The following is a 22,677-nucleotide window of genomic DNA, read 5'->3' as shown; positions in this document are numbered from 1 at the left end:
ATGTAGCCCTCTCTGCATCTACTATGAGGTAGTAAACCCAAATATCATTAGCCTCGCTTGATACAGTGATTCTTAAAGTGTGGCTCCTGGGCCAGGAGCATCAACATCAGCTGGGAGCTTACTAGAAATGTAAGTTCTCAGGCCTCACCCCAGACCTACAGAATCAGAGCCTCTGGAGGTGAGCCCAGTAATCTGCATTCTAGCAAGCCCTCCAGGTGATTCTGATACACAATAATGTTTGAGAACTGATGTAATCAATTGAAAAACAGAGGGTCAGGGAAATTAGGTGATCCATTCAAGGTCATTTTAGCTAATAGCATCTAGGATTTCAGTGCAGATTTACTAATTTAAATCAAGAGCATTGTCTTTCTGCTATCCAACAGAAGGACTCCAAACAGTGGGGAGGTTGACTTGGATGGCTTCTAAGTTTCCCTTTCAGATAGAAGAGTCTATGACCTTGGGGCCCCTGGGAAGAGGGCAGAGGTGGTGCCAGGCCCTAGCACAAGCTCATACCAAATAGCATCAAAATCCATGTCTCTGCAACGGTGATAGCGCCATTTGCAGTATACTTGGGTGGCAAAACACCGGTCCTTCACCTCAGGGAGGGTGGTGAACTGGTCCTTGATGAATCCTTCAAATCCAGACTGGGTCGTTTTCAAGACCTTGAGGTCTTTGATTCCAGAATGAATGACTGGAGGTCCTGTTTTAAGTAAAAACGCAAGAAGGAATAAGGTCATAAAATAGTGTCTTCTTACTGATACCTAGCTCTAAGGATCTGGGCCATTAAAACATGGTGCACTATTTGAACAAATAACTACCTCACTGCCCATATTTTCTGTCTCCCTGTCTCCTCTGAAGTCCAAGTGATGAGGATGGTGTGCCTTTCTCTCTATCTGGATTCCATGACTCCCCACCTTTCTCCAGCCCTAGGAGAACTGAAGGTTGGAGACTAAACCTTCTTGTTGTGTTGAAATGAACACCTTCCTCTCAGCTACACGTATAGGTGACTTCTAGGCCAAATACCTTCTACTTTTTGAGCTCTCCTTTACTCAACAGATAATCATGCTGATTAGTAAGCTCCTCCAGAACAGTTCTTCTGTTTGCTACTCTGACTGCCTTTATGCGATAGGGGAGAGTTAGTCCTCATGTTGATCATCTACACTGGGTGATGGCTCCGATGATCATCAGACCCTCAGTTCTCTTGTGGTCATGAGCTCACTGAAACCAGACAACTTCATGAATGGGTAGCATTGCGGACCCGGCTCAGCCTAAATAGAGACTGGGACGATGAGGCAGTATCCCATAGGGCATAGATCTGCCTAAAATGAATACCCATAACAGCTTTTGGTTTGGGCTGAAGGAGAAGGGACAAAGTTGGTTCATGGGGACCTGGGGGAGAGAGGGCAGAGTTGGCAAAAATGGAGGGGATGATAAGGCTCTCCTGCAGTCCCTGACAGCATGAGGTGAATGAGGAAGGTGGAGGGATAATAGGTATAATCTGAAGAAGCTATTTACTTGTGTACCAGGCAGGTCTAGCTTGGGGCCCAGGACAGGTGGGGAACAGAGTTAGTGAGGGGAAGATTCTCTCTTCTTCTATGTGGAACACACTGTAGCTCCAGCAGTTTGGTGAAGCCTGAATAGAACATGGCACCAGGTGACATACTGGGAAATCCCAGAGTACAATGTTCTGTAGAAAGCATCATTCTTCCCAAAGAGCAGCGACAATGAGCACAGCCAATGCTGAGCAGAGCCAGTGAAGCAGTAGTGGTACCCAATGGGTGCAAACTTCTCCCTAAACACGTGTGAAACAGACCTCCAGACTGTCAGGAGGTGGGAGAGTTTGGAGAGATCCAGCAGTTTTGTAATGAGAGAACTACAAGGCCAGAAAAATTCAGGAATTAACATTACCATAGACTTATTTGTGCAGGCTGGTGAGGCTGGATGTTCAGGGCGCACTTGGGTACAAACCCTGAGTGGCATGGTGCCATGACAGGATGACTAAGGTCATCTCTTTTCAGTCTTGAAGTTAGGCCTGATTAATATCTCTCTTTCCTGGCTGGTTTGGTGTATAACTCAAGGGCCAGAGGCATCAGGCATCACTATGTTGTACATGGTTTTAGTTGAAGGACAAGAATATAATTCTATCCTCAGTTAAAATCCAGGGCAGCTCTTAATAACCCAATAGTTTACATCTTCTCAAGTTACTGTGGTTAACTCAGGAGCTGTGGAGTTTAGAAGTAGGTAAATAATGACTATATTTTGATATTTTCCCAGCCACATGTGTACATCTACCAAAGATAGCGATAGCCAGTGGCTAGTGGTAGATCAGTTGATTAAATAAGGTCTTCTGGTCGGAGTGTTCCAGGATAATGAGGCAAAACCGAAATGATATTTGTTTAACATTCTGAAGTTCTCTTTGGAAACTACATCTGAAGAAGGATCAAGAGAAAGGCACTAGCAATGACTGCATGCTTTAAGTTGGCTTGATGTAACAGATTTTAGATGTATGAAGACATAGTTCTACAAAATCAGCATTTCTAAATGCTGTGTAGAGCTGATCCAAGTGAGTCTAAGTTTAAAATCCAAGAGGATTGTAGAAGCAATCAATAAGTATCTATTGAATGAATGAGTGAATGCATGCAACAAGATTGATGCACGTCAAAGAATAAATATTTCACAGCTAGTCTCTTTTTTTTCTAGACAGTTCTCTTCCATCAATCTTTACCATTTCCCTTCCTGATCACACCCACCAAACTATAATAGACAGCATGGCAGGGGAGGCGGAGGACGTCGCCATTAGCTGAGAACATCTGGACTATTGGCAAGCGTTCAGTTGCTGCCTTTTTCAGTCTTTATTTTACTTAATCCTCGCAATTCTATTAAGCATTTTTAGACAGGAGACTTTCAGTCATTTGCTCATAGTCACGTGGCTAGGCAGGCGTGGAATTTGAACTCAGCACTTCATTATTTCCTCCTTTTTGGATCCCCTTCCCCATCCCCACGATGTTTTCCCCTTCCTTTAACTCTCCTCATTTTTTTTTTTTTTACAATAAGAGGCCTTTCCAGGAGACAAGAAGGCTGCCACCTTCCCTTCCACAATGTTCTTTGAGAGCCTCAGACAGAATCCCCACCTGAAAAATACCATCTCCATTGATCTGAAACAAAAACTTGAAGCATCACTTTTAGAAATGGCCCCTGTGTCTGGAAAACTTTTCATTCCTTAAAAATTTCCTACTGAAATACAAAGACCCCATAAAAAGGTGACTTCTTAAGCCTTTATAAACTAATATAACCTACTTCCAACAGTTATCCCTTCTAAAAAAAAAAGTCCTACAGAAATGAAATGTAGGTTTGCAATAAGGAATGAGGTTAGAACAAGCAGTGGGAATCCTTGGGGGGGGCGGATAAAGAGAAAGTCAATGAGAACCAAAGGCAAATTTTACCTATTTTATCTTTTCCTATACAGCTGGACTTTATCACCAACATCCAAGTAAGCCGATAAGACCTTGGCTCCTCCAATGGTCTTAGTCATAAAAGGATTCCCGGGTGTAGTGTTGTTGCATAGTGGTTGAGGTCACAGCCTTCGGACTCAAGATTTCCTGAATTCAAACCTTAGTGCTTTCTGTTCCTCTCCTCCCCTATTTATGAGCACTATTCCCCTCAGAAAATACTTAATCCCTCTCTAACTTGAGTTTCTCATCTTGAAAATGGAGATGATCACCATACCTATTTCCTATAATTGATAGATGTCTGAGATAATATCTGTAAAGTGCTTATTAGAATGGCTGCCCCACAGAAAAGGCTTTCTAAAAGCTATCATGATTTTGCAATAATTGACTTTTTCTTATCAACTTTAACTACCTGTGAATGTTTCCCATGTTTCACAAAGGCTCATTGGGTTCTGAAAACTACTTCTGACATGCCATCTCTGTCCACCTCCAACCCTGCGATGAGATTTATTGATCTCTGGGGAGTGTCAGTTTTGCTAGGCAAATTTTAAATGATCTATTTTCTTGCTAGAATCTGAAAATGAAGAAAAAGTTGAATTTTCTAATGTGTTCTGGCCTCAATTTCACATAGAATAAAATGTTTTTATGTTCCCAAAGACAATTAACCATTGCCACAGTTTTGGCAGAACACAAATCATCTACTCTGGTGCACTCATCATTCTATGAAGAAACAACAACAAAAAACCCCTATTCTCTTTTAATGTGAAAAATTTTTCTTCCTTGGCACACATTAGACACTCTGGATGAAATCAAAGAGCTTATTTTATCTTCTCTGTTGGCGGTGCCCCAGTTTTCTGAACACTGGTACGAACCTGAGCCTTTCAAATTCATGGACCCATCAACTAAAAATATGTTGCCTCACACAGGCTAAAAACAATTCCAATTTATACTAACAGAATTAATTCAACCAAAAGGACTGTCCTTTTCTAGGTTACTTGTCATGAAACCACTTAATCAGCTTTTTTCCTTTTTTTTTTTGCCATGGTTATAGAGTAATGCAAAAGAAGATTTTTCACATTTTACTTTGCTAGAACATAATCTTTGCTAGCTTTTAGTGTCCTCCTACACACTTAACAGATTGTGGTTTATCTCTCAAAGAAGCATACATCCTACCCCTTAGCTCTCTAAGGGAAAGAAACTCACTGCAAATTAATAGAAAATAAGCCCAATTCCTTACCTACGCATCAGGTGTCACAAAGCACAAAGCTTTATTGAGCCAAGAAAAAAAAAATCCTGTCATGAAGAGGATAATTGCTTCCATGTTTAACACCTCCAAAAAGGACACAAATAGCTAAAAGGAGGATATTTTAAAACTATATTAAATCATTCTAGTAGAAAAACCTCAAACTTGTGAAGTGCTAGAGAAAGTGAAGATTAAATATCATTTGTCTTTGAGAGTCCATTTCACTCATGCAGGGAGAATGCAAGGTACCTCCGTGCAACTCTGGATGGGGAAAAGGTGTCAGCCAGGTGGAAGGAAGTTAACTGGGCTTTTGTACAACGAGGTTGTGATAGAGATGATTTAAAAAAAACTTGTGTGTACTAAAAACTCATCTTTTGGAGAAACTGAAGAGTGTTTCTGTCGTGATATCAAAAAGGACATACACAGCCTTCTTGGCAATGGGCCGTCTCTGTCCTGAGTCTCCAGTTCCTCCCTCTCACTTCCGCCTGCCGAGCCTCTGAAATTACTCTCCTCTAGGACTTCAGTTTCATCACCCCTCCTTCCTTAAGACCACCTCCAAGGCCCTACTGGTCTCCATGTCAATAGATTTTTTTTTTCTTTTTACTTCCAGAAGACAATATCTCTTAGCTGACATGTCTTCTCCATCTACCATTCCTCTACTTAGCAATGCCTTAGCTGAATTTTTATACTTACTGTCAGATTGGGAGGAATTTGATTCTTAAAGAATTGTGAGTTATAAATCAAATACTGCAGAGGTCTGGGGGGCAATTTAGTCCAAATTAGTGACTCAACCATCTCAGCAACTTCAAGACTTGGCTACGCTTATCGTTCAGGGAGACACATGAGAGAAAGAGTTTGTAGGATCCAGGTTCCTTAGAATGCCTGAACCAACGACTTGCATCACACATGCAGAACCTAGCTCTTCTCTCAGAGTTTGGCAAGTCACAAACATAACATTTGTCATCCCTTTGGGTGAACAAATTTCTCTCTCTCTTCCAGATTCTCCCTTGGAACTAACAGACTTTGAAATAGGTAAAAGTACACTTAATGATGTAGCTTTCAAAGATCCGCTAGGAAAATAGTGTAATGGGAGTTTTACAGCAATTCTAGGGCCTAAAATGGTGCTCAAGATTCAGTAGGCTTTCTATAAATGTGTGTTCAATTGATAAGAAAGAATCCAGTCCTTTAGTTACATATCCTGCTGGGAAGAGTCCCTATTGGGAGTTGCATGGTTGAATGTGTGATTAAGTGCATGTGTTTGAGTGGGCAGAATTCTCACCAACTAGCTAGCCCCTCACCAAAAGCCTTACTTACAAGTTTGTAACAACAGTCTTTGCCATGTGAATTGGGGTTTGGAGGGGCAGGGGTAGATACCCATTATTGTCTTCAGTTAGGCCTATGCAAGGGCATTTCTTACGATAATGCTTGTTCATTGACTTACCTCAAAATACCTGCAGTTTTAGCTCTTGGATAATAAGCAAATTAAGAATTAAACTTTGCTACCCTAAGATCATAGATCCTTACTTTCCAAAGAGGGACAGAGTACAAATGTCATTTTTATGTACACAACACTGGCAGATACACATACTCATATACGTGTCCACACACATACTGCATACACTTAAGGCAACAGATCCCTCTTCCCCTACCCTGACCCCTGCCAGCCCTGCATGACATTCAGAGGGACGCTGGACTCTAGATGAGTCAAGCTGGGGCTTCTGGGAACATCACCATAACGACTGGAGTACCCTGAAGCATTGAGGCTTTCCGCAGAAAGAAAAAGCTTTCGCCTTATTATGGTGACTAGTTTTTCCATTCTGCAGCAACCAGGTGACTAGAATTCAGGCTGACGATAGCTTCCAGTAATTCCTGGAAAGAACAAGGGTGTAAAGAGTAGACGGTTTTCTTCTTATGGTCAGCGGAGACCTAACCTTGGCCACTCGATTTCCACTTCCAGGCCCTGCTAAAATATTCTTTTGGAAGTCACCAGTGACCCATTTGCCAAACTGCACATTTTTCTTCAGTCTTCTTTCAATCCAAACTTCTGAACCTTCCTGTGGCAAACACTGCTTGCTGTTTACTAAATCTGTTTCCTCTTCCTCCTGGGTACCTGGGTAGACTACATTTCCCAGCCTCCATTGCAGTTGGGTGTGGCTGTGTGATTGCGTTCTCTCCAGTAGAAGTGCTGTGTACTAGCTAGTCTCAGGCCTGGTGTTATGCTTGAGGGGTTTTGCCTCCTCCTTTTGCTCCTCCAAGCTCTTTTCTTCTCCTGGTTGTCTGGTAAGGGGATCTACTCTCAAGGTGACCCCAAAAAGTAAGGATTAAAAAAATGTAAGGTTGCATCAACCTGGATTCCTGAATAACTTCCTGGAGCAGAGCATCACCCCAACGCATGCCCGCACTCACGCGCGCACACACACACACTGAACTGGACTTTTACAAAAAGCAGTGAGCTTCTTGTATGGAGCCAATACATATGAACCTGTGTGTTATGTATCCTGTTATCCTAACATGGTCCCTGATTTCTTGAAATGTATTTTTGTTTTAATTCCATGACACCACTCTCTCCAATCTTCCTTCTCTCTCTCTGTCCTTTCTTCTGTCTGACTTTTCAGACTGCCCAACCCATAAACTGGGGAATTTCCCCCAGTCCTCTCACTTTTCTCCTCTCATTTCACTTGTTTTCCTGAAATGGCTCCTTCTTGCCCACAGCTTCACCCACCATCAGTCTGTTGATGGTCTCCAAATCTACCTCGATCCCTTATTACCCTCATTCACCAGCTTCCCCCTGAACACTTTTTCATCATATGTGTTCTCCTCAGTCAGTTCCTGCGAGCCCCCAGCTTTAGGGCAACTTTAACCTCTCCTTCTCTGTACCTTCCACCCCTACCCAACCCCTCACACACATTCAGTACCTTTGAGAAATGCCTCATATAATGCCCTCTCCATCTCTACTTCTCACTGCCTGAGATCCGACTCCATCATTTCTCCATCTCTGCAACAAGGTCCCAAATTTCTCACTACTGCCTGTTTCATCCAGGCAGTGCACAGTAACCTTGGTCAGAATTACTGAATGGTACATACACACACACACACACACACACACACACACACACACACACACAGACCTTTCCTGGGTCTCTATGGCCATCCTAAATAATAATACTAGTAGCTTTCATTTAAGGAGTACTTCCTATGTGCCAGGTACTGTGCTAAAATGCTTTATATTAATATTTATCTCCTTTAATTCTCTGGGCCATTGAGGTGATCACTGTTATCATCATCTCACAAATGAAAACCAATGAGGTAGCATAAGTAACTTTCTCATAGTCACAAAGTTATTAAGTAGTGGAGCTCAAATTCAAATATAGCGTAGTCAGAGTCCAACACCTATGGCTTTACCACCATGCAAAACTGCCTCCAAGTTAGACCAATCTTGCTAGCATGCTACACAAGGCCCTTCCAAATCCAGCCCAAATCAATCTCTTCATTTTCATCTCAGCTCCTTACATTCTAAGAACTAGACCCTTTAAACTTGCTACTATTCCTCAAATGCTTTGCCCTTTAAAACAAAAATTACTTGCCCAGGGTGGTGGTCAGCAAAAGGCAGATGTCCAAAATATTTTAGTTTCCCTCCTCCACTCCTTCATAGGTCCTACCCATGTACATTCTATTTCTTCCACCTGTAATTTTCTTTACCCTTCTATGCCCAGCACATCCTGAATCATTTTTCAAAAGTCAGTTGGAATATTTCCTCCTCCCCTGTCAAGCCTTCCAGACTACCCTGGGAAGAGTTAGGTTTTTGCACCTCTTTGCCTTCCTCGCATAACTTTGATTCCTTCATTGTGATTTTTAGCCCCTGATATTGCAATAAATCTTTCTATAAGTCTATCTCCTGCTATTCATCTACTGTAAACTCACTAGGGCCAAGCAATGTCTTTTTCACCTCTGAATTTACAGCCCTAGGATACATAAAAAGTCCTCAAAATCCAATTGTTGAATGAATAGTATTTCAATGAATCACATAAACATATTTCATTCATGTTCTCATTTTTTAGTTAGTTCTCCCCAAATCTAATTCTAGCCCCTACTATTATTTTACATACTTGAAAGTCAAAAGAGGGATATACTAAATATTGCAAAATCACTTATGATTTGGTTTAGAGCTATGCTAATTAATATGGTAGTGCTAGCCCCACATGGCTCTTAAGCACTTGGAATATGGGAAGTGTGAACTGAGATGGCTTGTAAATATAAAATACACCCAGGATTTCAAAGACTTAACTTTTTAAAAAGAATGTGAAATATTTCATTAGTAATTGATATTTATAACATATATAATGGGGCATTGTGGATATATTGGATTAAATAAAATATATTATTAAAATTAATTTCTTTTTTCTTTCCTAATGTGACTACCAGAAAATTTTAATATTACATATGTAGCTTGCATTATATTTCTGCTGGACAGTGCTGTTTAGAATTTATAATTTTTTGAGGCTAGTCCGTGTGGTTTGGGTAAGAAAACCCTGGTTTGGGGAGGCAGGAAACATTTTTTTCTCTTTCTCTCCAAAAGTCACATGCAAAAGGAAAGAAGGAAGGAAGGAAGGAATGGAGGGAGGAAGGAAGGAAGGAAGGAAAGGATGGAAAGAAAGAAGGAATGAAGGAAGGAAGGAAGGGAGGGAGGAAGGAAGGAAGGAAGGAAGGAATGGAGGGAGGAAGGAAGGAAGGAAGGAAGGAAAGTTACATTTCAACTAACTCACAGCTCAGTCAGCAAGTCAATATATCACATGGCTAAGCATTTGGGGGATTAAAAAATCATTATCTCTTCAACTTAATTTAACAACTAGTTATTAAGTCTCCTTTATAGGACAATAATTACACAACTGTTAATTAAACACTGAGAAGGCTATGGCTGTGCCTGGAATTTAATACAGATAACGAAAATTATTAAACCACAGCTAATACAATAGAACTTTCTAAGGGAAGGCATTATCCAATAGAACTCCAAAGGGACTTATATTTTATTAACTTTGTAATATTTCCAACATTTATGAGATGCTACCTCCAATTCTTACTGAAGAGAGCTAGAGAAGAGCGAGAAGGAGATACAGCAAAGGAAGGGAAGGGAAGGGAAGGAGCGAGAGGAGAAGAAAGGGAAGAATCATTGAAAAGGGAAAAAGTTCAGAGTCCACGTTCTCAATTTATGATGATCATGAAAGTTTTTTTTTTAAAGATTTTATTTATTTATTTGAGAGAGAGAGACAGCGAGAGAGGGAACACAACAAGCAGGGGGAGTGGGAGAGGGAGAAGCAGGCTCCCGCGGAGCAGGGAGCCCGATGCGGGGCTCGATCTCAGGACCCTGTGATCATGACCCGAGCCCAAGACAGACGCTTAATGACTGAGCCACCCAGGTGCCCCAGAAGTTTATTTTTATTAGGATAGAAACCTATCTACCACGTTTGGCTCCAAGGTTCTTAGCCAATTATTAAACTCTGCTCTGACCATCTCAACCAAGCAGTGGGAGACAAGCTTTGGGAATTTTGATATTTGCTATGTTCAATCATCAGTACTAACAAGGTCCATATTGTAATTATGTTCCTCAGTTAAGTTTTAAATTTCTTAATAAATAGAAAGAATTATATCATTGTCATTGCTATTTAAATGGGGTTCATTCTATAGTAATTATAATAATATCAGTGGTCTTATTATGAAAATAAAATGTCAGGGAAACTCGATTGTTATTTACTGGCTATTTCCTACAAAGGTTGTTATAATTATAGCATGGTATTGTACAAAAAGTACCGGTCAGAAAATTCAGAGATTTGGGGTTCTGTCAGCCTGGACCTTTTTTTCCCTCACCTCAGAATCAGATGATAAAAATGATCTACCTTATTCAACCCCTAGATTTGTTGCAAAATGTATTATTTCATTTTTACACTAGGCTAAAAAGCAGATAGTTTTTAATTGTACTCCAGAGTCACAATGCTCATTTCCATCTCAGATTTAAATGCCTTCAAAATTCTCTACAGTTTTCCTCAATGCTAATAAACAGAATTGTTTAGAAGAATAAAATATTGAAATTGCTATTGCAGAATCAAAACATGAAAAATATTTTCTCACCACCCCTCATCTGTTCAACCTCACAGAAGTGTGTTCCAGTGGGAGTGTGAATAAATGCATGGACATGCTTAACTCCATTCTGAAAATTAGAAAAAAAAATTGTTTCCAGTAAAATTTCAGCATATGTCATAAAGCCAATTTCTTTAATTAAGCTGACAGCACAAATAACTGAGGTAACCTTTTCAAAACGCTTCCAAGGGACTTCTTCCACATAGACTTGAGTTCGGATGACATGGTTAAAAGAAGAAAGAAAATGCTCACAGATGTTCATTGCAAAAGTTTCTATGCTTTTGATCTGTAAAAGGAAACAAAATGGTAATGATCAGAAACAACTGCCTCATTTAAAAATAATTTTTAAATACCCATGGAGTTCTCTCTCCTGTTCAAATGTTTTTTTTGAATCAGAGAAATAGAGATTTTGAAAGACTCTGGAGAGGTGAATTGGCCCCTATCTCGATTTTTCACAACGTCTTCTAAGTGTGAGTTAATAGATCGCCATTACCAGGTGAGACTATCCTATTTTTAAAAGAAACCTGTTTTGCAGGAAGAAATGTGTCAGTGGATGAGCAAAATGAAACTTAACATTTAGATTCTCCTTATGGTGAGCTCAGTCATCACCCACCCCAACTACAGTACCACAGTATACTCCAAAGTGCTCTGGTGTCTTTATGACATTGGCCAATGGACCTCCCAGTTTCCCAAGGAAAAACATTAATGTAGAACCACTTCTGCTTCTTTGCTTTGCAAACAGGCCTTCTATGGACCATCCCCAGCTCTCCACCCCATAAAGCAGCTCCCTACTTTCACGCAAATTCTTCATAATAATCTTTAGACAATGGGTTATGGTCTTAGCACAGTCTACAAATGATTTATGTCTGTGCCTAAGGTGGACTGTTTGTACAGGTTTCCCCAGGATAGTTCTGTTTTATGCCTCTTTAGCATCTTATTTCACTCTCAGAAGTGTCCTAGTTTAGAAAACAAAAATACTAACTCAAAAAGATGTATGCTCATTGCAGCATTATTTACAATAGCTAAAATATGGAAACAATTTAAGTGTCCATCAGTGGATAAATGGATAAAGAAAATGTGGTGTGTGTATACATATATATATTTAGGGTTTATATTTATTATTTATACCATATTTATATGGTATATATATGGTGTATATATATTTTATATATATATAATGGAATATTATTCAGCTATAAAAAATGAGATCTTTGTATTTGTGATAACATAGATCATAGATGAACCTTGATGGCATTATACTAAGTGAAATAAGTCAGGAAAAAACAAATACCATATGTTCTCACTTATATGTGGAATCTAAACAAAACAAAAACAAACAGAAAAAAATCAAGCTCATAGATATAGATAAGAGAATACTGTTTGCCAGGCGAGAGGGGGTGAGCAAAATGGGTGAAGAGAGTCAAAAAGTACAACCTTCCAGTTATAAAATAAATAAGTCAGGGGGATACAATGTACAGCACAGCAAATACAGTTAATAATACTGTGTTGCCTATTTGAAAGTAGCTAAGAGAACAAATCTTAAAAGTTCTCATCTCAAGAAATAAATATTTATTTCCCCATATATACAAATATCAAATCATTATGTGGTACACTTGAAACTAATATAAAGTTTTATGCCAATTATACCTCAATTAAAAAAAAATCAAAAGAAAAAAATGTCTTGGTTTGGATAAGAAATTATATGGTCATTCTATATATAATGAGTAAATTCTAATTGTTTTTAATACCCAGGTCCATTCCATCACTTTTCTGTATCTCTCACACAGTGCAAGAAATACAAGAATCTGTGTTACCTGGTCCTCTTCTATAGCTCAAGACGAAAGCCTATTTTCAATTTAATTTTTCAAGAGAGCAATGCCTTTGTCCATAATCATGTTTTGTTTTGTTTTTTTATTATGTGATGTTAGTCACCATACAGTACATCATTAGTTTTTGATGTAGTGTTCCATGATTCATTGTTTGCGTCCATAGCCATGTTTATGCTTGCTGGGCCACTCTGATTAGCAAGAGAAAGGTTCAGCAGGGAGGAAGGCCTTGCAGAAATTATATTTCAATTAATCTGTTCATTTCATGCATTCTGAGTGTGCATTCATGCAAAAGCATGAGAAAAGAAGTTTTCCAGTCTACATGTCTTGTCTTTTTAGACTTCTTAGCAAATAGGAAAATTATCTTGCTGAGTGAAATAAGTCAATCAGAGAAAGACACGTATCATATGATCTCACTGATACGAGGAATTCTTAATCTCAGGAAACAAACTGAGGGTTGCTGGAGTGGTGGGGGTGGGAGGGATGGGGTGGCTGGGTGATAGACATCAGGTAGGTTATGTGCTATGGTGAGCGCTGTGAACTGTGCAAGACTGTTGAATCACAGACCTGTAGCTCTGAAACAAATAATACATCATATGTTAAAAAAAAAAAGGAAAAAGAAGAAGATAGCAGGAGGGGAAGAATGAAGGGAAGTAAATCGGAGGGGGAGACGAACCATGAGAGACGATGGACCCTGAAAAACAAACTGAGGGTACTAGAGGGGAGGGGGGTGGGGGGATGCGTTAGCCTGGTGATGGGTATTAAAGAGGGCGCGTTCTGCATGGAGCACTGGGTGTTATACGCAAACAATGAATCATGGAACACTACATCAAAAACTAATGATGCAATGTATGCTGATAAACATAACATAATAAAATATAAATAAATAAATAAATAAATAAATAAATAAATAAATAACATCTGCATGCCTGTGCAAAAAAAAAGAAAAATTATCTTGAGTTGCCCAGAAATCTGCTAGTGCTCCAACACAGCTTCACTCACACTTAAAGAAAGTGGAAGGTGAAGTGTTAAAATAGCAGATTCTATCAGCTTCAAGACCCTTTTGAGGAGTGCACTTACCACAATATACAGATACTAAGTGGTCATGGAGTTGGGAAAATTAGGAAGGCATCAAAAGTTGGGCAAATATATTTTGAAATATATCTTATACTCAAGATTTTCTTCTATAGTAACAGCAGGAAGAGAAATGGTACTTTTTTCTATAAATGTACACCATTCTAAATTAGCTAGAGGAATCAAAGAAATGTATGACAAAAATGTATAAAATCCTATTCTGAAATCCTCCCAGGGCCTTGATTTGCCAATGATCCTAATTAAGAGAGAACATGTAAATTTGTCAGATAGGATTCTCTTCCTAAAAAATGTAGTAAGTTGAGAACCAAAAAAGAGAAGAAGTGAGGTTAAGAAGAAGAAGAAAAAAAAAAAGCTTTTCTGTAAGGCTGAGAATTTTAGAATAGAAATTTTTAAAAATTAGTGGCTTAAATGTAAAAATAGGGTTAAAAAATAAAGGGAACTTGCAGTAAGCAAATAATACCCTCAGGTTATAGTACAGTGAGTTCTGCATCAAGATAGGCAGCATCTAAGAATGACACCTACCCCTTTAAACTTTGCCAAGACATGAACTGTGTTCTTGATGGTGTCTGTGGGGATGATGTCTGAATTATCTCCATGCACGTAATCTTTTTTGGAGCTCAGAGTAAGTTGCACTGAAGTTGCCACCTCTTTAATGTTGTGGTATTTTCCATCTCGCTGAATATGAAGAACTCTTACCATATCCTTCCCATAGCCAGTTCGGACGAACTCCACCTCATCATTCTACAACAAAAACACAGTCCTCTTATTGAAGAAACTTAACGAAAGCAAAAAGTCAACTCCAAGCTCTTAAGCCTTGATTTAATCACATAATTATAAAAGGTGAGAGTTAAGAGTATTTATGAAAGCAAGACTACATCCGACCTTTGAAGCGAAATGGGAACTTTAACGGAGAAAAGAGAATTGTGAGAAACAGATGAAAATATATCCCGCTAGCCTGAAGACAGACAGGTACAGGGCTTTCCTGATAACAATAACTAATGATAACAATAACAGTATCTCCTGGACTGAACTCTTTACTCTGTTTTATTTAATTCCTGCTAACTTAATCCTTGTAACAGCTCTATATATAAACTCATATTATTCCCATTTTACAGAGGGAGAAACTGAGGTTCAAAGAGTTTAAGTGACCTGCTCTACTCCACATAGTTCGTGAAGGATAGAGCCAAGGATTCCTAGTCAGATCTGTTGACTTCAGATTTTGTCCTCCGAACCACTGTGTAGACTGCCCTTCTTCTATTAACATGTTTTGACTATGTTAACTGAGAATAATTATATCCTCTTTTTTTATACTGAGCAATACTCTGGAGAAAATGCTGTGTGATCAATAAAAACAATTTGCAAACTGCTTCTTCTACTTGCTGCCGGGAAGAAGAGTAATTAGTGACAGGGTCCAGATTACCTTTAGGAGGGCAGAGCCAGGGCCATCTGGCTGCAGAGACAGCTATGCTTTTAGCGAAGAAACACTTAATAAAAGCCTGGTGACTGATTGATTAGTAGCCTTATCTGGAGCCCAAGCTCTCACTAGCGAATGCAATCCAACCCCACTGCTAGGATTCAGAAGATTCGTCCCTGGACTTTACTGGTATTTGAGAGAAGAGGCAGGAGGGAGCAGAGGGGCAGAAAACCCTATTTTAGTTAGGGTCAAAATTGAACATTAAAATGGTAATGAAAGCAAAGTGACAAAAATAAAAGTAAATCAGAAACAACATGCAATGAGAGTCTGGGGAGGGTCACAGAGGAACCTCACCTGCTAATGGCACGTAGGCAATATGCTGATGGCAGCCCCAAATTCTGCTTACGTAAAGCGTCACCAGATCCCCAGGGAGGAATCATAAAGTATGAGAGGCGGTCTTAAGTCTCAGGGACAGAGCCTGCTAGGACATGCTGCTGACTAAAGGGACGACTCTTGGAGAGGTCCCTCAAAAGCCTCTGACCCAGTTTTGGAGGGACTTATCTTCAAGAACAGGATCAATAAGACAACACAAAGAGCGGACTTAAAGGATCTTAATAAGAATGATAATATGGACAAGGAAAGAGTCACCGCTTGTGGTTGCAGGGGCTTTGGAATCAGACCAGGTCCAAATTCTGTCTTGCCGTTTATAGCTTTGTGGCTTGCAACAAATAATTTGTTGGTTCTGGCCCTCAGTTTCCCCGGCTGTACAAACGGAGATAACCACCCCTACTTGTAGGAGTTGCTGGTGAGTGTGAACGTCCCAGCTCAGTTCCTAGTACCTAGTGGAGCAGCGAGGGCCACCCCCAACTACAGTGGCCACGTCAGGCCCAGCTGCGGGCACAGCAGCGGCAGGGATGGCAAGAGGGACTTTGAGTGAAGGCACCAGGTTTTAGAGTAGAGAGCACTGCTGGCCGCAGTCGGAGGAAGACTCTGACATGACTTTTGAGCCACAGGTATTCCACCGGGGGGAGGGAGGCACTTGGCTGGCCTGGGGCCCCTGGATGGCATGGATGAGGGGCCAGAACCAAAGGTCTCCCAGATCATCCATCAGCTGCAAGACACAGCAGGACTCAACAAATGTGACCCCTCAGTCCTACGCCCTGCCACTAAATACCCAAGCTACAGTAGCTCAGTCTGTGAAAGCAAGTGGTTCCTACATGATACATAGAAAGATTCAATGATAGCCACCCTTCAGGTCCCCAACCCTGCTCACCTCTCCAACTGCATGTCTTGCCACAGCCTATTTCAAACTCTGTTTCAGCTATCCTGAGCTCATTGGGCTTGCCCAGGCTCTGCATGCTTTCTCTGCCTGTAGGCCTTTGAATATGCTATTCCTTCTTCCTTGGGCACCCTTTCTCTTCCTTCCGCCCAACTACCAACCCCTTCACCTGCCGAACTTATTCTAGTCACCCTTCAGGTCTCAGATGCCACTTCTCCCGGTTATCTGCCCAGTTCTTCAGGGCTGGAGTAGGTGCCTCTTCTATATGCTCTGGAAAGAGTTACTGCCTTAGCAGAGCCTTTATCAAATTATGTTCCAATTGCCTCATCATGTGTCTGTTTGTTAAAAAACGGGCGACCATGAAAGCAGAAACCATTCTATCTTAGTTGTCATGGCAACCCCAGTGCTCAGCACAGTGCCTAGAACATAAATAGGTGCTTAACAAATATGGCATGGCTGAATGACTGGTGCACCATCACCTCCACTTCTTGTGTGGTGACATGGAATAGTTAATGAAAATATCCCAAAGATTTCAATACAGAATTGCCACGTCAGCTCAAACCCTGAGCAGGAAGTTCCTCTTCCTGGGAAAGTGGGGAAGGCACCATCAGCTCTCTGATCGCCGCAGCCTGGAGATCACAGGCACAGCTGACTGGAGAATGAAGGCCCGGGAAGGGCAGAACTGAGTGTAGAGAGAGTCAGGGACGCAGCACAAAGTGCTCACAGTGCTAACAAGACTGAGCACTCCACACAGCGCAGCCATCATGGAGCTCCTGCGTGATGCATGCAGGAGAGGTCAGCCTTCCTCCCCAAGCTCCCAACCAGGCCTTGGCACCAGAGCAAAGCTTGAGTAATCACATTTACTGGGTAATAAGTCAGAAGAAAAAGGACATAACCATCTGAGGACGGAGCAGAATGGAACAACAGAGGTGTGGGATGCCCGAGAGTCTCTTGGCAGGACCTGACAGATAACGGGTCCAGACCAGAAATGAGGCTGTTCTCCTCAATAAGACTTCCCCCATTTCTGCAGGCAGAGACATCAGAAGTAGGTGCCAGAACCCTATGGTGTAGAAAGCACAGTGTGGTGCAGAGATCCATATCCAAGATAACTGCACAGTGAGATAGGAAGGTGGCTGTCATGTGGAGGGTGGGCAGGTGGCTGAGAGGATGGGCTCTGGGCTCTGGAATCAGGCAGCACAGGGGTGCACCTTTGTTCTGCCACCTATTAGCTCTGCACGTGGAGGTGAATTTCTCCATCTATAAAATGGGAATAATGGTAGTGCCCACCTCTCAGGATTGCTGTGAGGATTCTGTGGGAAAAACCACAAAGCACTCAGAAAAGGGCCTGGCAAAGAGTGAGTGTTCAATAAATGTTAGCCATAATTACCATTGATAAATAATAACTACATGTCAGATTTTATATCAAAGGGTTCCAATTACTGTTAGAGATAAATACCCAGATTGCACACCAATCCAGAAAGACTGCTGCTGTGACAAGGCCTACCTCTGCCTTCATACTTTGGATGTCCTTCCTCAGCCTTGTGTGGCTTCAGGAAACAAAGTTACAAAAGGAAACTCAATTTCCTAGAGCAATACTCTGGATGAGTTACCTGGCTCTACACAAGGAAAATCCCCTTTTCTTAGACATGTCTTGAAAGATAAGAGGATAGAAATCATTACTTGCCCGCAAGCAATGTTGGAGACAACACTCTGAGATTGTAAATTAATCTTATTTTTCACTTCTGTAATGAGATCGTGAGCATTCTCTTATTTGCAAGCCATACTGAAAACGATGAAGGCTGTCACTACAGGTCTAGGGGTCCTTAGCCTGGAGTCTGTTAACCCTAGAAGGCCCAGTGGTTGGATTTGAGGTAGAAAATATTAAGAAAGGTTTAAAAAAAAAAACTTTTTTAAATTTAAAAATAACTCACATTTTCTCTTCAGTCTTAGAAGAGCTTCTGTAAGCCTTATCTCTTCCCTCCATAACAGAGACAAATACAAAAGGGCTAGCTATTTAGGACCCAACACAGGTATAAAAATCAACTCAGTTGCAGTGCACCATGATGGAAGAACTGTTCATGGAGACAGGCCTCTCTTTCTGTCTTTGGAATGTTCTGGAGAAGTTCTTCCAATTCTGTGCCCAGGTTTTTCCTTTGCCTGACTATTTTCTTGGGTATTCGTGAACAAAAAGATTTCAGAGAAAGATGCTAAACTAATACGAGAAAAAGGAGTACTCATCTGAACAATCTTAATATCACTTTGGCAGATCTTAACAATACATAAGGATAAGAACAACAATGGTGAATCATAACCTTAGAAGCAGCTGGTATTTCTTTTCTTTTCTTTTTCTTTTTTTTTTTTTTTTGGCTGCCTAGGATCTACTAAATGTCAGATGGGAAAATATTGATATCTGGTAGAAAATGTCATGTTGCTTTAGGCTGTAGAGTGGCTTTATTTTTGCTATCAAGGAGGGCTATGCCCTGAGTTATGTTCAAAGTGTGACTCTAAAGGGATTTGTCAAGCAGATGCTTCAAAAAGAGTCTAACAAGTCATATGCATAATTATGGTAGAAGGAAGGTGACCTGTTAGCTAATGAAGATTCTATTTACAGGTGCTCAGTGATTTTCATACTTCTGCCTATTACAAAGGAAGAGAAAGTTCAGTCACTAAATGTCAGGGGAAATGCTAATTTTCTTGCCAACCTCTCCATGGCGCCAGTAGCCTTAGGGCTGGGGACTGGAACAAGGCCCTCAGCAGCTTTCTAGCATTGGGGGCGGGAAACGCCACAACAAGGAATTGATGGAGACCTCCAAGAACTCGGTGGGAAGAAAATGTCACTAAAACGCATACACTGAAAGATACCTCTTTCCAAATGTGCAAGTCTTGAGAATAAAAATAACAGTAGTAACCATTTAGTGAGGGTTTCATCTGTGTCAGGAACTGGGCATCTATTATTCCCTCTGATCCTTTACAAGGACCCTGTGAAGTAGGTTATTTTTAATCCAAACTTGACCAGGGGAGATACTAGGGGTTCAATAGCCTGCCAAGGTCACAAAATTACTCCGTGACAGAAGGCAGGAGGAGAACCCCACCCATTTGCCCCTGAATAACAGGCTCTTCCCCACTACAGGCAGAGCCCTGATCACCCCCCTGGATGGCCAGCCCACTCTTTAGGGAGAGAAGGGATATAGAGGGAGGGAAACGGCCATGCAAACTTGAGTTTCTATACCATTTTTTAAAATTCCATTCATTGGAATCTACATTATCTTATCTATTCCTCCCCAGACCCCTGCAATTTAAGAGGAAGTATCCCTGTTTGGATATAAAGTGAGCTGCCCAAAGCTATAAGGCTACCAGGCAGACCCGGGCCGTGGACAGAGCCCTGCTGAGACTGAAAAGCCGTATTCTGCTTACACTGAACCAGCCAGAACTTATCGACCCCCAGAGAGACCCCAGTCCAAGCCATCCCTTTTTTCTAGAACGGAAGTCATTGGTTTAAATTGCAGGGGAATTCTCTGCTCTGATCGATTCTGAGTGTATGGCTAGGATGTTTAAGTAGTGAAGTAAGGGGAGAATGAAAAGCTCATTGCCCTTGGGGGCAGGATGAAAATTCAGCTTCCAGTCTTCAGTAACAGGCACTCCATTTGAGTCAAACATTGACTTTTATCTGGGCAAGGACGACTATAAACATGAGTAAACATGAGCGATGTAGGTGTATTTGTGGTCATTAAACCCGTATCACCAAAGGACAGTTTTTAGTCCATCAGCAAAGATAAAGACAGAACAGTGTCACAGAAGAACAGGAAACAAGGAGGGAAGGAACCAGCATTTAATAAGCATTCGTCATGTGCCAGAGGCTATGCACACAGCCCCTCACTGAATCCTGAGAGCACTCTTTGAAAGCACAGATCATGAGCCTCACCTTGAGGGAAGGAAGCTGACAGTGTTGAGGTTAAATAGTTTGGTCAAAACCACATGGCTGTTGTGGGGGCACTTGGCTGGCTCAGTTGGTGGAGCAAGCAACTCTTGATCTAGGGGTTGTGAGTTCGAGCCCCATGTTGGGTATGGAGATTACTTAAACATAAAATCTTAAAAAAAAAAAAAAAAGCCAAAACCACAAGGCTTTTTTTTTTTTAAGATTTTTTATTTATTTGACACAGAGAGAGGGGGCAAGAGGGGGAGAGCAAGCACAAGCGGTGGGGGGTGGGCAGCAGAGGGAGAAGCAGGCTCCCCGCTGAGCAAGGAGCCCGATGCAGGACCCTGGGATCATGACCTGAGCCGAAGGCAGATGCTCAACCAACTGAGCCACCCAGGCGCCCCAAAAACCACAAGACTTTTGAGAGGCAGGGTCAGGCATGGAACCCAGGCCTGCCTGATTGTTTTCACTACACCCAGCTGCCTTTTTGACATAACATTGCAAGTTCTTTAAAATTGGATTTTGCCTGCATACTCATTTCTATTTATTTATCTGTTTAGATTTAATTCATTATGAATTCCACGTAATCCCAGAATAGAAACCTCTGAAATCGTTTTCATTCAATCCATTCATTCATCGATATTTCTTTAGCTCCTTCTAGGTGATAAGCACCAGGGTAAGTGCTAGAGATACAATAGCAAACCAGGCAGACATTGTTCTGCCCTGATAGGGATTATACATTAGAAGTTTATACCCTTCACACTAGAACAAACCTTTTCAGTAAAAAATCAAGAAGTTCATATTTTAGGCTTTGCAGACCATACAGTCTCTGTTGCAACTACTCAGCTCCGCCATCACAGCGTAAATAGTTATACATAATACATAAATGAATGGATGTTGCTGTGTTCCCATAAAACTTTATTTACAAAAACAGGCAGTGGGCCAGATTTGGCCTGAGGACCCCGGCTCTTAAGAAGAAGGCTCAGAAACATAACCAAGTAATTAGAACACATTGTGATAATTACTCCCATTGAAAAAAATACAGTGAACCCTGGGATACCTAAGCCAGATTGAGGGACATCAAGGATAGCTTCCAGGAGGGCCTGGCATCCACAAAGCTATGAATGATGAATAGGAATTAACAAAATAAAATTTTCTGGCCTTCTTCCATTAATTCTACTTATGTTTTCCTTTAACAACATTTTTCATACACAATTCTTTGTTTCACAAATACCTGTATCAAGTTGCTTGTCTCATCAATTTTCATCAAAATAATTCCAGTCCCCGCCTTCCTCCCACAATAAGGATATCAACTTTTTCCTTCAGTCTGTCACATTCCAGATTTTACTCAGGACATCAACAGTCTTGTAAAAGTTTGAACATTAAGTTAAACTTAAACAGATAAATTTTCTGGCATGTAAATCATACCTCAAAAGCTATTGAAAATAAAAAAAAATAAAAATAAAGCCAGCAGCCTGACTTCCAGAAGTCCTCAAAGGATGACCAAATTTCAGTGAAGCCAGCATAGGCCAGGGGCTGGAGAAATCCAAGTTTATCTCAATCTCAAGAGATTTTCACAGATAAGGCTTCAAAGAATATGGACTCACGGCCGAAAATAAAAAAGCACACAGAGTAGCGAGGTATCATGAGAGAGAGTTGCAGAAACAACAAACAGCAAAGACTTCATTCCAATTTTAGTATACGTGCTGCCGAAGCGAGCACAAACAGCAAAGACTTCAGATATTGGAATTATCAAACACAAAATATAAAATAACATATTTAATATTTTTACAGAAATAAAAGAAAGAACTGAGCATATCTCCTTGAGATAGAGTGTATCTTCTCTTGAGCAAAAAACAAGAGACCATAGAAAAGACCAAGTAAATCTGAGAATTTTGAAAAAAACCCAATAGAACCTCTAGAAATGCATTACCAAATGCATTAAGAAACAGATTAAACACAACTGAAGAAATATAATTAGCTATTTGGAAGAGGTAGATTAAGTCACAGAATAATGTGGCCTAAGAGAGAATATGAGAACTGGAAGATAGATCCAAATAAAGAACCGGGATTGATACAGACACACAGGAGACAGAGTGTACGCAAGAGATGTAAAAGGGTCTAGGATGATATGACAGAGCGAGAGTGAAAGAGGCACAAATGACAGAGCAAGAGTGAAAGAGGCACAATTTCAAGGAGATCAGGACTGAGATCTTGCAGAATTACTGGATGAATGAACGCAAACTTTCAACTATGAACTAAGAAGCCCATGACCAAGTGAAGAACTCTACTTTGTTCACTATACTCGGCTAAGTTATAATGA

General features: G+C 40.8%; 1 protein-coding gene across 1 annotated transcript in view; it reads right to left on the bottom strand.

Annotated features, from left to right (window-relative positions):
- The window catches only part of LOC114208481 (uricase), a 36,546-nt gene that overhangs the window by 5,698 nt on the left and 8,171 nt on the right, over positions 1-22,677 (bottom strand). The window contains exons 3-6 of the mRNA XM_028102566.2: positions 14,268-14,486; positions 10,994-11,110; positions 10,816-10,894; positions 514-700 (exon numbers count right to left, since the gene is read on the bottom strand). Coding sequence (XP_027958367.1) covers positions 514-700; positions 10,816-10,894; positions 10,994-11,110; positions 14,268-14,486 — 602 coding nt within the window. The remainder of the gene's footprint in view (positions 1-513; positions 701-10,815; positions 10,895-10,993; positions 11,111-14,267; positions 14,487-22,677) is intronic.

The sequence above is a fragment of the Eumetopias jubatus genome, unplaced genomic scaffold, assembly GCF_037043125.1.
Source record: "Eumetopias jubatus isolate StellerSeaLion01/CBP00866 unplaced genomic scaffold, mEumJub1_p1.0 scaffold_4, whole genome shotgun sequence".
Taxonomy (NCBI): domain Eukaryota; kingdom Metazoa; phylum Chordata; class Mammalia; order Carnivora; family Otariidae; genus Eumetopias; species Eumetopias jubatus.
The sequence above is the reverse complement of the archived record's forward strand: the minus strand, read 5'-3'. Positions and strand labels throughout refer to the sequence as shown.